Source organism: Crinia signifera, chromosome 7 (genome assembly GCF_055691185.1).
Source record: "Crinia signifera chromosome 7, ASM5569118v1, whole genome shotgun sequence".
Lineage (NCBI taxonomy): Eukaryota > Metazoa > Chordata > Amphibia > Anura > Myobatrachidae > Crinia > Crinia signifera.
Window position 1 is genome coordinate 155,317,694 of NC_139223.1, and position 18,478 is coordinate 155,336,171.

At 40.6% G+C, this 18,478-nt stretch overlaps 1 protein-coding gene across 1 annotated transcript in view; it reads right to left on the bottom strand.

Annotated features, from left to right (window-relative positions):
• Window positions 1-18,478, bottom strand: part of NEB (nebulin) — a 172,025-nt gene that overhangs the window by 37,784 nt on the left and 115,763 nt on the right. The window contains exons 103-117 of the mRNA XM_083155043.1: window positions 18,334-18,438; window positions 16,750-16,854; window positions 16,376-16,480; window positions 16,179-16,283; window positions 14,154-14,258; window positions 13,399-13,503; window positions 11,489-11,593; window positions 7,760-7,864; window positions 4,677-4,784; window positions 3,091-3,195; window positions 2,852-2,956; window positions 2,108-2,212; window positions 1,848-1,958; window positions 1,240-1,350; window positions 245-355 (exon numbers count right to left, since the gene is read on the bottom strand). Of these exons, the coding sequence (XP_083011169.1) occupies window positions 245-355; window positions 1,240-1,350; window positions 1,848-1,958; window positions 2,108-2,212; window positions 2,852-2,956; window positions 3,091-3,195; window positions 4,677-4,784; window positions 7,760-7,864; window positions 11,489-11,593; window positions 13,399-13,503; window positions 14,154-14,258; window positions 16,179-16,283; window positions 16,376-16,480; window positions 16,750-16,854; window positions 18,334-18,438 (1,596 nt within the window). The remainder of the gene's footprint in view (window positions 1-244; window positions 356-1,239; window positions 1,351-1,847; window positions 1,959-2,107; window positions 2,213-2,851; window positions 2,957-3,090; window positions 3,196-4,676; window positions 4,785-7,759; window positions 7,865-11,488; window positions 11,594-13,398; window positions 13,504-14,153; window positions 14,259-16,178; window positions 16,284-16,375; window positions 16,481-16,749; window positions 16,855-18,333; window positions 18,439-18,478) is intronic.

Consider the following 18,478-nt stretch of genomic DNA (forward strand, 5'->3'; position numbering starts at 1 on the left):
CCAAAGTCTTTATCTTTATATAGAGATAAAGGGGCTCTAAGCCCAGTGGCACCAAGACGGGGATTGAAGCAGGAACTAATTACCAGCACCGGGAATTGTAGTTTTGTGATTACTCGCAAAACTGAATCTCTTACTGAATCAGGCCCATAATACACTAACTACACAGCCAGATATCTTATTAGTTCCATTCAAACAACTAACACAATATGCAGCGATGTTCTCAACAGTTAGTTCATTTACTCACATTGCTTTGGGCCTTGGCAACCTCCATTGCATGCTGCACCTCAGGGGGCTGCTGCATGTTTGCATAGTTAGACTTGCCCTTCTCCTTCTGGAACTTTTCTTTGTAATGTTTCTAACAATAAACAATGATTATGTAAATATGAAAGTCTGATACAAAACACATGCATAAAACTGTGAAAGTATTCTTTTAATAATAAAATTCTATCTATTTCTATTCAGCTAACTCTCTGTATAACTATCTCTCGGTTTATCTATCATCTATATATCTATATATATCTAGTGTCTGTGAGTTTCCAAAACACTGCCATCTGCTGGCAGAGAGTGAAACTACATCTCTTTCTAACACATGCACAAACATAGAAGTAGTAGACTTGGAAGCTTTTGCTTCGAGTGGGATCACTAGTCTCATATAAATGTATATGTTTATCTCAAATCTATATCTAAAAATATATATATATATATATATATATATATATATATATATAGAGAGAGAGAGAGAGAGAGAGAGAGAGAGATAGAGAGAGAGAGAGAGAGAGGGAGGGAGGGACAGAGGGAGAGGGAGGGAGAAGGTTGTGATGTATATATAAATAGATAGATAGCTAATGATATATAGATTTAAGATAAATATATACATTTATAAGATATAGATAGATATTAGAGTAAATAGATATTAGACAGAGTAATTATAAATTAGATAGATAAACAGAGATAGCTGAGGAGATATATATCTCCGCTTTTGACAAATGAACAATTCATCAGAAGTGGATAACTTAATATTTAAACGGTAGCACACTTGACCGGGTGACCTCCTGGGAGATACGGGGGGGGGGGGGGGGGGGACGACAACAATGACCTGCCCAGAAATGTGAGGCCAACACATTTTTCATTTTAAACCATTCCCTCTGACTAGGAGTGCCACGCCTCTTCAGCCCCCCCCCATAAAGATAGATATATATATGTGTGTGTGTGTGTGTGTGTTATATGTGTTGTACTCACCTCACTGACAATCTTAGTCACTTCCTTCACATGGGCTGTGTCACGTGTCTCAGAGAGGGTGGTAAATGTGCCTTGCGACAGATGTTTCTTTACTTCTTCTTTGTACTTGTTCTAGAAAAGAAATTTCAGGTTTAATTTTCCACTTTGACCTTTCTCTGTTCCCTACTTAAAGTGTACCTGGCTACTAAATCGCTTAGCTGTCAGGGACTCCCAATTTCTGGAGACAGTCTTAGGGTTTGAAGATTAGTCAACAGCAACAGAAATGGGACGACTTGACTTCATTTAAAAATGGGAATACTCGTAGCTCTACTAAATACCAATTATAAGGTATACATACAGCATTAGTCTTCTTAATGAAAAGGTCATATTTTAACACAAATATGGTAGATTTTCATGATTACCAGAAATGAGCTTATTAGCTGGAATAATTGTTTTACCACATTTGGCAACAAATAAGCAATAGGTGACTCTTTTGGGCTGAACAATATTCAGGTTATAATGCCTGTGTCAGTTTGCATTTGATATATATGCAACCTATTTATGAGGGAGATGCAGACTAGACAGGAGCGGCCTATGGGAAGCCTTCTTATACAGCAGCCAGCACTTACCTCAGACACAAGAGCATTGGCAGATTTAGCATGGAGGATCTGAGGTGTATCTGCAACTACTCCAAACTCTCCTTGGTATGTTCCCTTCTCATACCTCTTTTTGTATTTCACCTAGAAGGCCACCGAAACAAAACATTTGTATTATACACACTGACACTACAGAAATGTCCTTACTAAACTCTGCTTTTTTAGTCATTTTCCAGAAAATAATACAGTAATGACCTATTTCATCACAAGGTGCCCAGAGCTGGGTTACTCACATTGCTGTTCATTTCTGCATTCCTCAAAGCCAAGACGGTATCTTTGTCATCCGTAATGGAGAGCTTACAGCCCTTCAAAAACTCTCTGTCCATTTTATAGTCATACTGAAAAAGAACATGGACGGTTCAATATGAAAAAAAAAATGCAGTTAATCTACAAGAGCTGACACTCAAATGAAGCACAAACAATAGAATTGTGCTTATGAAGATTTATGAAGCAATATATCATAACAGATAGCAGCCTAAATGATCACAAACTGTGTGGTTCCCGATAAGGTGCAAAGGTGGGGATGTTAAGTAGGAATAAAGACAATGTATAAATAATTTGGATTTTGGCCCTTCAAGATAATTTCACTAGGCCACTAGGTTTGGGCATATACTTTCGGTCCACCTATTTGGTCTTCAAGGTTCAAAATTCACACACTGTCGAAGCAGTCATTTTGTGTGCTGAATAACTATTCATTAGACTATAGCCTAACAATTCATTAGGGACCTAGTGTTGCTCTTTGAGAAGACACTGGAAGGGTTACTGGTTTAGAACCATCTCTGGAAGTGCTAGAGTTAATGCAATGTGTATAATAATGTGCTTCAATGCGGTGGAATCTTTTCTGGGATTGTCTGTTGGGCCGCCACAGCTGGTCACCTTCATGCATTAAGCAGATAGTGCTTAAATCGATATCTAGACATTGTATGTCTTTATCACACTATATTATGCCATACGTTAGTGTGGGACAGGCGGCTTACATCGCTCTGTTGTATAGATGCCTTTGCATTCTGCAAAAAGTCTGGTCTGTCGATAGTCCATTGCCATTGAGCCTTTGTTGCCTCGTACTTTTTCTTGTAATTCAGCTGTTCAAAAGGAGAAAAGTGAACAAAGACCACCAAGAATTAATACAGAGAATTAGGAGATGCATTGTAAAATAATTTTATTAATTTAAAAAAAGCAAAGGAAAAGCTTATATACACAACCTGTTGTAACTTACATTGCTGATGGACTTGTAGGCTTCTTTGGCTGTCTTGATCTGTACAGCATCTGGTATCAGAGTACAGTGTCCTCTGCTCTTCTCATACAGTTCTCTATATTTCAGCTTTAAATACAGAAAAGGGGTACATTAGTACATGGTCACATTATTTGTATTGAGATAAGAGTAAATACACTTTAATTCATTGATTATTTACTCCAAGGATGCATAAGTGAGCACATCCTTATCCGATATCACACCCTTGGACGGTTTCACCTATCAGCATGATCGGAGGACAGAGGTGAGAACTAAAATCACACATAGGAGCGTAATAAACTGGAAAAGCACCTCCTCCCTATAGTATGCCTCATATCTTATCTCCCCTCATTATTTACCGCCTTTCTTAGGAGGTAGGGTGCAGATTTCTTGCACCACAATGCTAAATAAATGTAAAAAAGAACAATTGATTAACAAGTGTACAATAAATGAAGTAGTATAAGGGCCGGCAGTACCATTAGGCAGCTTTAAACAACTGCCTAGGGTGCTGGGATCTGGGGGGAAGAGGTGGAGAGGCACCGAGTCTGCCTAACACCAAATGAAGGCTGTCAATGAGAGAGGTGGCGACCATGGAACTTTTAAGATGCCATCTCCACACTTTAACTTGAGGGGCTGACTAGTGGGTATTGGTGGCAGTAGATTGAAGCTAGTTTATTTTCTGGATACAGGCACCATTTCACAATCCAAGTCCCTGGCTCTGCTGAGTATATTGGGGCAACTCTAAGAGTCTAAGAGTCTGTGGAATCCAGCATGGCCTTGGACATACAGTATATGTACACATTGGCCTTATACACAGTATATATATATATATATATATATATAACATTACTAATAATTAACATGATAGATGATCTTTAGTATACATATGGATTTAGTTTAGGTTGCAGAATATAGAATCTTAAAAAAAACCTTTATGTACCAAACACAGTTAGCTCATATAAAAAACATAAGTGGTCAGGAACAGGTTACACGTCCGATAATATGCATACATAACAAACAGTAGGAGACAGAACTGAGCTTTCAAAGCATTCATTCTCCAACCTCATTCAGACACCTGTCTATTATTGTTGGCAGCTGCTCTTTGGTCTGCACCTGCATACTGCATGTTGTGACCACAGCTCAAACAAAATCATATTAAATACTGCTGCTGTTGTGGTTATGATTTGAGCATCTGGTCAAAATGATGGCAGTTTTCTTGGCAACTTGAAACCCTCCTATATTTTCCTATGAATCTCTCACTGTGACAGTAGAATGGTTCTTTCATTATCTTATAACTATTAAAGCGTACAAGACACTGTAACACTGTACAGAAGGGATGGCCAACTTCACTCTTATGGACGTGGAGGGTACCAAGATGACCAAAAATAGGTGATGAGGTAAATATGAATTGCAGTGCGCTAAAATATTTTGTGTTCTCTCTGAATATTTCTCTAATACAATGATTCACTAACTATTAATTAAAGCCGCTCTACAGATCAAGGCTTTCACGTAATCACTGCATCATCTAGAAACGATGAATCAAGCACCGACAATAATAATGCAATACACACCTCACTGATTTTGTCCTTGACCTTCCGTGCATGTAGAATCATCGGTGTATCATGGATTGTTGTGTATGCCTTCGCCTTGGCTTTGTTCCAATCCATTTTGTAAACAATCTGCGAATGTAAAAGGCAAACTCTTAATTTCTCAATTTTGGGCATTAAAAATATGAGTTAATTTGCACCAGCTAAACAATGTAAGGTATGACTTAGTCAATGTCTAATTTACTAATTGCTCATACTCTATTCGGATAAGGGCCCTTATTCTGATCGGTGCGGCCGGAGCCGATTATGCGGCCAGGACCGTGCGTGCGAAACCCCGCCTTCCATACGGATCGCCAACTCCGTCCGTATGCGGTAAGAAGCTGTCCGAACGGACCGCACGTGTATTTTTCACTGAATACGCCTCCTCCATCTAAGGGAACCTCCCCCATCATTCGATGGTCGCAGACCATCGAATGCAGGACCGTGTGCTCCACCAGCACCCGCAACCTCAGACCACACAGACATTTTCCCGTGCAAAAGCAGGGATCTGGGCGGGCAGCTGACATCCGGCGATGTCATATGTCCGCCCCCTACACGTGCGTCACGGCCGCATTACCATACGTACACCCAGCGTTTGCATGGGAACGCCCATGAAACGCGGGGCGTATGCATATGGTAATGAGCCCAAATAGCCCTTCACGCCCCTCTCCACCCCCTGTTCGGAGTGTTCACATATCATGCGGGATTTGGCTGTACGCCCCGCTCGCACATGCGCAGACACAAAACATCGGCGGGCCGAACGCACGCGGATATATCCGCACCGATCAGAATAAGGGCCAAGGTATACCCTTGCTGACCCCTAATTTTCGTACTGATCTGTAATCTTGAAAAAAATTTAATTTACAGTAATGTTATCAAACATCCTCTGTGGGCTAATATCTGGGCAGGCCGGAGAGGCACTATAGTTAAGATTCAGGGGGAAATTTACTAAAGGAAATTTGTAAAAAATAGGTGTATTTGTATCCAGAAATACGCTTATTTTTGTCATTTACTATCCCGAAAATACGGCAATTCGTATTCGTATTGATAGCACATCAATACGAATACGAATTGCCGTATTTTCGGGATAGTAAATGTCAAAAATAAGTGTATTTCTGGATACAAATACACCTACTTTTTTACAAATTTTCTTTAGTAAATTTCCCCCTCAGTGTTAACCCTTTGAGTGTCAACATCTCTGTGATAGATGTGCAAAAGAGTCTCTAAAAATGCCAGCGTCGCTCACATTTGTTATATAAATTCAAATAAAATATGTTGTGTAAAAAAAAAAAGACTGCATTTCCTATATAAGGTAACATTACAGGTCATTATGATCAATAAAAATGTTTGCTTGGCAATTCTCACATTTATCTTGACAAATTCACTCGGGACTCAAAGGGTTTAACACTAATAATAAATGATAAATCAGCTCCATATTTAAAAATTTTAACGGTTTATATTCTATCACAAACCAATAGAAGGTATCTTATTGTATACACATCGCGCCGACAGAATTTCTTAAATAGATATAAAATATACATTAGCAGCATGAACGGAGAACAAGCAGAATAGTTACAACATCTGGTGCAATCTAATTACATTTACTAAAGCACTGATCTGTCCTTTATTACGCAAGTGCCGCCTACCCGGTATTCTATAGCTTTACCCAACATGGAAGTGAGGTCTCTGTATCCGTTGAGAGCCACAAATACATTTTATGATATTAAACAAAATGATTTTGGCTCATACCACATACAGCAACACCAACATTGCTCCCCACTGCACTTCATCAGCCTTAATTGTAGTCCAATGATTATCTGTCCCCATGTAGATTTTCTCTTATGCTAAGGTTTGCCTGCCTGGGGGAGGGTCAACTCCCCTTCAAGGTCTCAACTGTTCTGACAGTTTTAAATTCTAATCCCAATATTTAATCCGTTCTAAGGATACAAAGGCCTCATGAGAGCAGTGGTGATGTGTGTGTGTGTGGGGGGGTACTAATTACCCAGGCCCAGATTTGAAGGAGGGGCCCAGTGTTTTCCCTGTTACCTGACAGCAGCAACAGCTGTAGCACCTCCCCTTAACCCAGCAAATGTTGCTGTGTGCTGGGCTGCAGTGTGGTCAGGGAGGTATTTAAAGTGCTATTTTTCTATATTTTATTCTATTGGTGCTTATCCATGCCCCCCGTGATTAGACCACACACCCTGAAAAGTATCTGCGCCCAGCCAGGGTCTCTACTGCCCTTCATGAGAGGGGTCATAGTAATACCATAGCATATTTTAAAGCAATACCATGAGTGTAGGTGCTCATCTAAAGCAGAAGAGAACTGCAGTTAAGGTGCTGATACACTAGGGGATTCATATGCGATTTGGGCTTTTTTCATGCGATTGCAGCGATCAATAGCATGAGAAGCAACCAAAATGCATGTGATTGACAGCAGGTCTGATGGGATGAGTTGTCTGTGCGCATCGCACCAGAGCCAGCCAGTCGCACCGGCATCTGTTGGATTGCATCCGAGCGGGGCTAGCTTGGCTGTTATCCAGTGGCAAATGCAGGATTACTAGAGTGGGGTTTCCAAATGCAGTCCTCAATCTACCACTCTGCAAACCACTGGAGCAAGTGCAGGAGTCTCTGGTAGTGGTAGAAGAACCGAGTCATTACTTCTTATGCACTGGATACAATATGGAATACAGAATTGGTACAAGAAGCTGCTACCACTGAGCATGTGCAGCAGCTCCACTCTGTCCCTTACACTGCATGATGTGGCGGCAGCTCTAGTAATTGTATCATATGCCATTACTATTGTTGTCATAATTTGAGCCGCTTGCCAAGAGTTGAGGGGCCTATGGTATCCCATGCAATATATCGTAGAAGATCCTGGGCGGCTCAAGGGGGAATCGCGGGCAACTTCTCTGCTGGAAGTAGTCTCCCTAGTGTATGAGGACCTTAAAACACTGCAGTGTGAATTTACTCAGCCACCATTACACTGTAGCCAGGAATGCAGAAGTCCAGCCTCATCCTCCCTGCTATACTTATGCAAAAGAAACACAAAACCCTGTGGAAATACTCACATCACTGATCTGTTTTCCAGCTTTATTGGCCCTGTTGTGCTCTGGTGTGTCAAGCACTGAGGTAAATTTGTCCTTTAGCTTCTCATATTGCGCCTTATACTTCCACTAACAAGGAAAACACACAGTTAGACACAGTACTAATCATACAGCGAATACTCTCATTAGTGTAGGTAAGAAAAGATTGATGGCGGTAATTACACTCGAACAGGAGAGGAGATGTCTACTCAGTATATTTGTGATCCATCTTACACAACTAATAAATAAGTGATTTGCAAATATTTAAAACCAAACAGTATTTAGTCATTAGCAACGCTGTAGCAAATAGAAGCAACTTTGTTGCAAAAAAGTAACAACATTGTTCTTAACTTCTACTGAAAATAAACAAAGGATTAGGGGTATAGCGGGCTGTTTGACCTTTGGTGACTATCTGTAGATGACTTGTAACACAATTCAATTTGTAAAAATGTCCAACTCACAAAAAAATTGGCAATACATACCGATATAATACTATTTACCACCAGAGGGCAGCTGAACAGTTACACTGCGACCATCATTTGCAAATCTCCTTATTATTAGTGGGGCGGTTATAACTTGATATGATGTGCAAGAAATATGTTCTTATGTCATCATAACAATTAAATAATAAATACATTTGTATAATTTGTGTATATAATTGACTGGATTGGTACATGCACTGTGTGAACGGAAATTATGTGGAGTGTTAATCACCAGTCTTGATAGTAGCATCATACACTATGTAAAATATCTAACAAGGTATATAAACATTAGGGGTGACATTTAATAGGATGAGAGATTCAGAAAGTGAGAGATTTGGTAAGAAATCTCCAGTTTTTTAAAGCGGCAATCATTTACACTGCAAAACCAGTTTGATTTTGAAGTGTAAATGATTGCCGCTTTAAAAAAACTGGAGATGTATTACCAAATCTCTCACTTTCTGAATCTCTCACCCTATTAAAGTTCACCCTATGTGTGTAATATACTATACATTACGTTTTGTCTATATGACTATCCGGAACTTTTTCTAAAGCCATCAATCTCTTCAGCAAAAATTAATCTAGGCAATCACATACAACACAAGCACATATACAGGCACATATAACAAGAGACAAGTACAGTATGTTCACATACAAAGCAATTGAGCCATTATCCTGAGCACATCCAGAGCATGCAACTTCTGCAGGTGAATATCTGCCTGTTAGAGGCTGGCCTGCCTGCTAGGGTGTGTAATTGCATTAATAGATGATGGCATTGCTTTCATGTGTCTAAGAAAAACCATAATCTTCTGGTATACCTGTCTCCATCCCATGCAGACAGAGGATTGATTATTTCATTGTAGTTGTGTGCCATCTCATCCCTCCCACGTTAGATCTCCTTAGTGACACAATTACACTCCTCTAACCATGTCAATGGCCCACATTAGATTGCTGCTGCACGGGAGCTGTGACTTATTCCGTGAACAGAACAAGTGTTCCTAACACTGGGAGATGCATCCAGTACTATCGCTGCAACGAGAGCCTGTTACGCATCGCAAAGCTCAGCCATTGATTACAGAAAGATTTTTCTCCGTTTACAGATTGTTCATTATCCAACGGGTGACATTTGCAATCAAACATGACCTCTCTATAGGTTGTGATGAGATGCTCTAAGCCAGAACTGCTGATATACTGTACTCGCCCACAGTATGTGATTAAACAGAAGCAAAAAACTATGTCTGTATGTGAGAAATGAAATCGTTCCTGCTTTTCGTGATTTCAGTTATTGATGAGATGATAGTGTACATTTATGTGTAATAACACAAAGAAGTACAGCACAATGGGGCACATGTAGTAAGCCTGGAGAAGAGATAAAGTAGAGATAGTGAAAAGGAGATAAAGTACCAGCCAATCAACTCCCAACTAGCAAACAAAGTTGATTGGCTGGTGCGTTATCTCCTTCCACTTTATCTCCACTTTATCTATTCTCCAGGCTTAATACATTTGCCCCAATGATACTAATATTTTTAGTTTGAAAGACTAAAATGTTACATTAACTGTTTTGGGGCCTGAGCCAGGCAGGGACGGATTAAGGGGGAGCTCAGAACCCCTGAGCCGCCCTCTATCTAGCGGTTGGCATATTTTTTTTTAGCTATAGGTTTTGTGCATGGGAGTTGGGGTAGTGCTGCAGCTTCACCTATCTGCCAATGTTACAATTATTAATGGTGCTGGGCATCAGGAGCCAAGGCACACTGACTGCACAAGTGCGCAGTGCATTACTGGGAGTTGACTATGTTCCATGATATTTTGCACAAGGGGTCAGAGGCTGAGAGGCTTGTGCTGAGGTCTGCTTGGTGGAGCTCATCATATGCTTTTCAGGCCCATGAAGGACAGCAGCAGCAGTGGCCTCGTCATGGGAGGGTTTTTAATCAGAGGTAGCGCTAGGCCAATCAGGGCTCCTACAGAGTAAGTTACAGAGGGTCAAACACAGGCTTTTTATGTGGTATTCTATTTATATATTTATTTTTAGATTAATTCCACGTGCACGTTTGACTGGCTTCTGGTCCTGACGAAGGGTTAACTCCCGAAACGCCATTGACCACCTAGAAGCTAATAAATCACTTTTGCTTTCACAAGTCCCGGAGTGACGCCTCTATTTTGGAAAGTGTACTGGTGGCTGCAACGCCACATAGGAAGGCACCCGGGCAAGCGAAATCATCGATAAGCGAGGAGTGCCAGACATTCACCTACCTGTATATATATATATATATATAAATATATATATATATATATATATATATATTTGGTCTCCTGTGAGACCATGCCCCTTTCTATAAGACCAAAGGCACATGCACCTTTGCAGTGTGAGGGGAATACTATTGTAACCGACCACAGTTTAGCAGTACTCATACAGTGATTAATGGTGAGATTTGTGATTTTGCCACCGTGTGTGATACTATACACAAAAATTTAGTGTAAATCAATATTATACTTATTAGGACAGTGCCAAGACCTTTTTTTATTCATAATTTGGTGGGAAACTGTACTAAACCTAGGGGGAAATTTGATAGGATGAGAGATTCAGAAAGGGAGAGATTTGGTACGAAATGCCCAGTTTTTTAAAGCGGCAATCATTTACACTGCAAAATCAATTTGATTGTAAATTCTGGATTGAGGGCACTGGTAGTACTGTATGTGTAGCTCAGATGTCTACAATGTAATTAGTACATACTGTATGCACAGATTAAGCTATTGCTTCTGTTGTGGGTAGATTCTATTTTAGCAAAATACTTTGGGGGTATACATACCATGATTAGTCACACGATTTGACAATATTATATTGTAATTCACACTCTTTTATGAGCACTTGTATGAGGGTTGGTTTTAAATACATCATTTATTTTGTTTCATTTTTTTTTAAATTTAAATTCCCAATCTTTATTAATTACGCCTTTGTACGAGATTGCGTTCTAGTGAAATAATTAGATGTGTAAAATCCGACAATAGTTAACCTAACAGCTGGGGATGGGTTTTGTATAATTTGATATCAACCTATACACTGTAGTTACTCAAGATTAATTACATAAGCGTCAATAGATGGAAATATATCTGTTATATTACGTTGCAGTGTTGCACTTTCTATATGGTAACATATTAAGGTTTCAGCTACATATGCATTTCTCAGGGAAAAAGTCACATAAAAGTCACATAAATCATGCATTTTATTTATTATTACCTGACTCCACATGCTGGTGTTGTAAAGTGCCCGTAACATATCTGGCCGGCGAATCTCATTACACCCATGTTCAAGCAGTATCTTGGCCTTAGATTTGTACTTTTTCTGTTCATGCAAAGACCAACGAAGTACAGAGAAGACATGTAAGACAGCACTAGATCCCTTGAAGGGTATGCGAAGGGATGTAGGCGCAAAGACTCTACGACATACTGCCTATGTACCAAGATCTATCATGGCAAATATCAGGTTACAGTACCGTATATATACACAAAAGCTTATAAACCAATAGAAATCACAACTAGAAAAACAACCGTTAAGTCGGCTGCCGCCTCAGTTATGTTTAGACATTTTTGATAAAACTTTATTACAAAAATTCTTCTATTTACATATATACTGTACAGTCATGAACCAGTTTGCCAGGTATGTGTCTTGGTACATGAAGCAGTTTATAAAGGCTCTCTCAAATACATGGAGATATTTGAGTGGCAAATACAATGGACTGAGATAAAGACACATCCCGGTGACGAAGACGAAGGACAGAATGGCCACCGGCCACCACGTTCCATGTGCCGGGCAACATTGTTACCTGGCTAATCTGTTCACTTGCACTCTTAGCCAGTAGGTGTCTAGGATCATCCACCACAACGCTGTAGTGCGTTTTCTCCTGCTCATGAGCTGCTTTGTACAATTTCTGCTCAGAACAGCACATTGGGTTATAACTTAAGAGCAGAACACTTTTCAAATCATATAGCAGTTACGTTAATAGAATCACCTTTGGATTTTAAAACAGTTATTTAAATTATATATCCAGGGAACTTTCATGGCAAAAATACCTTCACATTTCAGAAATAGAGATATATTAATGTATAAAACACTGAAAATAATGATATAAGCAGATTATAAAGGCAGAAATTATGCATTTGAGCGAAAATAGTAAATTGAACAACAAAAATGTATTAAAAAGTATTTATATAATTAATATATTTAAGCTTATATTATTATTATAATAACTGTTCAACCACAATCTTATGTTACATGGCATCAAAATACTTTTCATTTTTTAATAAATCAATCCCAGATTTTATTGGCATCAAAAGAGGCATCAGTCAGAATGAAAGGAATAAAACATGTTCAATATAGTAATCACTTATACGACAATTCTTCCATCAGCAAAAAAAATAATAATAATAATAATAATTTGATTTGACTAAAGTTTTATGGAAAAAATAATAATACACATCTGGTAAATAATTATGTAAACTAAATATACTAACGATATCTCTGTAATATATATAAATATATAACAAACTTTTCAATAATCATGATGTTATTAATATGTGATGACTTGTTCAGGGAATTACTATAGACATTACTATCAAATGTATTGGAGTGTGTATTAAACATTACGGTTTACATACACATCAGTCACAGCAAAACATATGCCATGGGATAGTTTATTGTTTCTATAGATTAAGTTGACTGCACTAAAGTTTTGTGTAGGAGTAATAGTTTGATAATAGCTGTAGACTGGGAGAAAGGGCGTAACTACCATAAGTACAAGGGATGCAGCTGCTATGGGGCTCAGTGCTGAAGGGGGCCCATCTTTACTGTCTAAGTGATATGTTTTGCATACATTTATCACCATCACTTGCCAAATAGGAGGCCCTTAAAAACGTTTGCTATGGGGCCTACCAATATTTAGTTACGCCCCTGACTGGGAGATTCCTGACCGTAAATTAATATAGTGACAGGATGCCAAATATAGTACTACTATATGTAAATGTGATAGCTTAGCAAGTAACTTATAATCAGTAGTGGTCACCTAATGGGCATCTTAAGATCACCACAGAAACGTAAGTCTAGTGAGTAGACGTTCTGGTGGCCTCTACATTACTGGTCAGTCACCTTACCTCATTCGCCAGCTGGGTTGCATACTTGAAATGATTAAACAGAGGAGTATCAGCAGTGTACTTGAAAACCGACTTTGTCTTTTCAAAAGACTCCTTGTATTTGTACTGTTAAATAATAGAAAGAGAAAAAGTTGTATTTTTATTTAATTAAAAATGCTGTCCGTCAATTTACGAAGATGGGAGTTCTATTGAAGATGGGATGTTTGCCTAAGCAACAGAGAATCTATCTCTGCTTATTCCCAAAGTGTATGCAGCCTTCTCCCAACTAATACCCCTTTCACATTGCAAATGCTGGGTCGCACACAGGATTTGGACACGGGTCCATCACGGGAGCAACTTGGCATTTGCGATGATAGTCCCCCACTCTACTCTCATGGTCTCTGTTTGATTAATAAGAGGTGTGCCCTTTTATTCTCTATGTATTCATTTTATTTAATATATGACGCAAGGACTCGACTTTTCTAGACTGTGAAATGATTGCTACAGAAAGTTATATTAGCTATTGCTTGGCGGCCTAGCACAAGAGAACAGAAGGCAGCAGAGCTTTGTACATACAGTGTTATACATCATCTATTCCCAGAATAGTTTTATAGACATAGTCCTGTGCTAAATCTTTTTCACTTTGTGGTAAAGACAAAAGCAGGTGATATACAAGAGTAATACATAATTAGAGCCAGTATAGCATGTAATACTACATGTTCATGTAAACAGTGCAATACCTTTGTCGCCTACAGGTGTCACTGTGGTCTACTTACCCCACTGTAGAGTGCCTTGTTTTGCCCTGCAAGGGTAAAATCGGGGGTATCCCAGGCATAACAGCCAATGCCCTTCAGCCATGTGAGGTCCTCTTTGTACTTGAACTGCAGACATCAAAGACACTCGTTACAATTTCATCATCAAATGCTCATTAATAAACAATAGTAATGAATGCTGTCTGTGGTGCTAGGACCATTCCTCCTCCATAATGCTATCTAATTATTTATTGTTAAAGTGCCACTATATATATAAAAATATCCATATGATATAGGCCCTGATTTAGGTTTGGGAATTCCCTCGTACACTCGTAAGGGCAGTTCGATGGTGAAGATATGCTCATGCACATCTTGCATAGTCTCCGCGGTGCTCGCACCAGGGGGGGCGTGCAGCAGGCGGGTAGGGAACGCTGGGTGCGCCCAGGAAAACACTGGCTATCCCCGTGCGAACAGGGGAGGCCACCTGCTTTCCGGGGGTGGGTGGCTGACGTCCCCGGATGTCAGCTGCCCGCCCTGTTCTCGGAGCAGGGCACCGCTAATCTAAATCACCAAAGAGTGACTTATATTAGCAAGCGCTAAAGAAATCAATCCATGGTCAGCAACTATATAATGATTTCAGGCCCGCACGCAAGCCTGTCTCACTGTATGTCAGTGTACAGTACTGTGTGTGATACCCCATCTGATTGTATGTCAGTGTGCAGTACTGTGTGTGATACCCCATCTGACTGTATGTCAGTGTGCAAAACTGTGTGTGATACCCCATCTTACTGTATATCAGTGTGCAGTACTGTGTGTGATACCCGTCTGACTGTATGTTAGGGTACAGTACTGTGTGTGATACCCGTCTGACTGTATGTCAGTGTGCAGTACTGTGTGTGATAAACCATCTGACTGTATGTCAGTGTGCAAAACTGTGTGTGATACCCGTCTGACTGTATGTTAGGGTACAGTACTGTGTGTGATACCCCATCTGATTGTATGTCAGTGTGCAGTACTATGTGTGATACCCCATCTGACTGTATGTCAGTGTGCAGTACTATGTGTGATACCCCATCTGACTGTATGTCAGTGTGCAGTACTGTGTGTGATACCCCATATGACTGTATGTCAGTGTACAGTACTGTAGGTGATAACCCATCTTACTGTATGTCAGTGTGTAGTACTGTGTGTGATACCCCATCTTACTGTATGTCAGTGTACAGTACTGTGGATGATACCCGTCTGACTGTATGTCAGTGTACAGTACTGTGGGTGATACCCGTGTGACTGTATGTCAGGGTACAGTACTGTGTGTGATACCCAGTGTGACTGTATATCAGTGTGCAGTACTGTATGGGATACCCCATTAGACTGTATGTCAGTGTACAGTACTGTGTATGATATGTCTGACTGTATGTCAGGGTACAGTACTGTGATAGCCCGTCTGACTGTATGTCAGTATAAAGAAATCATTTCATGGTCAGCAACCATCTAATGATTTCAGGCCTGTATAAAAGCCTGTCTGACTGTATGTTAGGGTACAGTGTGTGATACTCCGTCTAACTGGGTGCCGGATGACTGACCGGCAGTCGGCATTTCAAAACTCATTACACCGACTGTGAAATCTGATAAAAGCCCAAAAGACTGGCAGCGGCTATTCTCCCACGACCCCCATAAAGGGAGAATAAAATAGGTGGCGAAAGTGGCGAGTGCATCGAGGGGCTTCATTGCTCCCCCCCCCCCCCCCCGCTGTCTTAGTCCCTGCAGTCGGGATTCCGACGTCAGGCTAATGACTGTCGTCTGACTGTATGTCAGTGTACAGTTTTGTCTGTGTGATACACCTGTCTGACTGTATGTCAGGGTACAGTACTGTGTGTGATACCCTGTCTGACTGTATGTCAGTGTGCAGTGTTGTGTGTGATACCCCATATGATTGTATGTCAGTGTACAGTACTGTGTGTGTGATACCCCATCTGTCTGTACTGTATGTCAGTGTACAGTATTGTGTATATGATACACCTGTCTGACAAGTATGAGAAATCAACTCACGTCGCTGACTGAATCGGTCACTGCGCGATGATGGAAATACTCAGGGCGGTCAGGAATGGATCTCCAAGCACCCAACTGGCTGACGTACTTTTCTTTATATTTTACCTAAGTAAAAGAAAGAGTTCAAAATAAACGTTGAGAATCTACAGCCACATGCTTAAATAGCAAAAGGTATATCCTGGCCCCTATGTACTTACATTACTGATGTCATCTGTAACCTTGCGATGATAGACAATATCCAGGGCATCTTTCACTGTATGGTACTTGCCCTTGGCATTCTCAAATGTTTCTTTATAGCGGAGCTAAAGGAAGCAAAAATAAACCTGTTAGAAATCCCCTGTCAGCCACTTAATACAATATGTGTATGTTTTTTGCTAGGATCTTTCCTGTCACAGTGCACAAAGTTGCAGTCACTACAGATGTACAGAAAATGGAGAACGTAGAAGATATTACTTTAAATCTAAAGCGATTGCTTCAGGTTTATTATATCAATAGTAATACCTGCTTTTTATGTGCTCCACCCAATGGGGTAGCCAGGCAGTATACACATATTGTATATGTATTTACTTACGTCACTAGCATTCAAATAGGCCTTCTTAGCCCGCAAATTGATGGGTGTGTCCGCAATGGCTGTATACTTGTGCTTCAGCTTCTCGTACTGTGATTTATATTTTCTCTGCAGAAAGAGTCAGAAGAGCAAGTCAGTGCACAGAATTAACAAATACTAGTTAATGTGCCCAGTTTCAACTGGGCAAAGGTTTGCTAGGTGACACATTTTACCCCTTTGTGCCCCCCGTAGTAGTCGAATTTCAAAAAATCTCTGCTTAGTAGGTAGCTGCAAATAACTGTCCAGACCAGGACCAGGTCACATGTCCTAGGTCACGCTGTACAGGGAGAGTTCACCAACCGTAACATTTTTCCAGTGGTGATACATTGTAAATGGCATATGGACATTTTGCCACATAAATCCGAAACTATGCAACAAATTGCAACGTCAGTGATTTTTTCCAAATCTATGGACCAAGATCTTTCATTGGAATATGATAGACCAGGATCATTCGCTCCATCACATCCTCAAACAACATAAGCACACTCTTTGCCTGAAATACTCAGTTCCTCTGTGAATGTTCTTAAGATCTGATTGGCTACATATCAATCTATTCCCATCTGCTCCAAAACTGAGGTACGCAAGGGTGTGCAGGCGAGAGAATTAGGGTCAGTTTCTGATCTTGTTGCAGTTTTGCAAACTTGCGCAAAACTAAATCCTCCGGCGGTAGTCTGAAGGAGGGGCTGCCCAGCATAGGGCAAGATTGGCACGCAATGAAGTGCTCACACATAACCCGCCGCAGGCCCCTCCCCTTGAATGGTCCGGACACTCTTGCGTTGTCAGGCCAGAATCCCAAAACTGCTCGGTTGCAGCCGCCGCAACAGTCAGTTGCCACCCACCATCACGCCTTAGACTGCCGTTGCATTTTTCACAATGTGACTGCAGTTTAAGTGCTCACACTGGTGTGTACATCTATGTGCAGATTGCTGAAAATTGCGATCTGTGATTTTTTAAAATCTGCAGGTCTAGTTGAAATAGCCTCAATATGCATTGTAATGGATAAGACGCCATGGTATGCCGTGACTAGAAGGGCTATTTAACACACAAGGAGGCTAGATGTATGTGGACACATCTGTACAATGGTATGACCACTTGGACAAGTGATCTGACTGTCATGTCTATGGGCACGATTCGCTGCTGTGTGGATTCACAAAACAGCTGATTATCAATGAACTGTGCATGCGTGTGGACCTCAATGCACATGCGAATCCTGCTACTTTTTTCCTTCGTTAACCATTTGCAAGGTGATTGACAGGTAGTAGTCATCTGGGGGTGGTAAAACTCAAGGCGTGCCTAAGAAAACGTAGACATGCCCAAGCTTTATAGCTGGTGAGTGTCTAATGAATAGTTTGGGATATTTTTGCTCAGCTGCGAATTTTTCACTAGCCGTACACCTCTATCCGGACAGAGTGCACATTAATTCGCCTGGCAGGATTTTGGGGATGGCAGGGCAGCGTCTACCTGAATCAGGCCCCCCTATATATTATCCAGCCCCATTAAATATGCATACTTGTAGCCTTAAATCGATTGAGGGTCTAAAAATCTCACCTCGCTGATCAGGTCCTTCAAGTGCTTAGCAAGGTTCAGGGCTGGAGTCTGCGACCCGGCATGGTGATGCGGTCTCTCCTTAGATGCGACCTCTCCGTATAGGTACTGCAGAAAAAGTAAATGACAAATGTATCACGCGTTAATC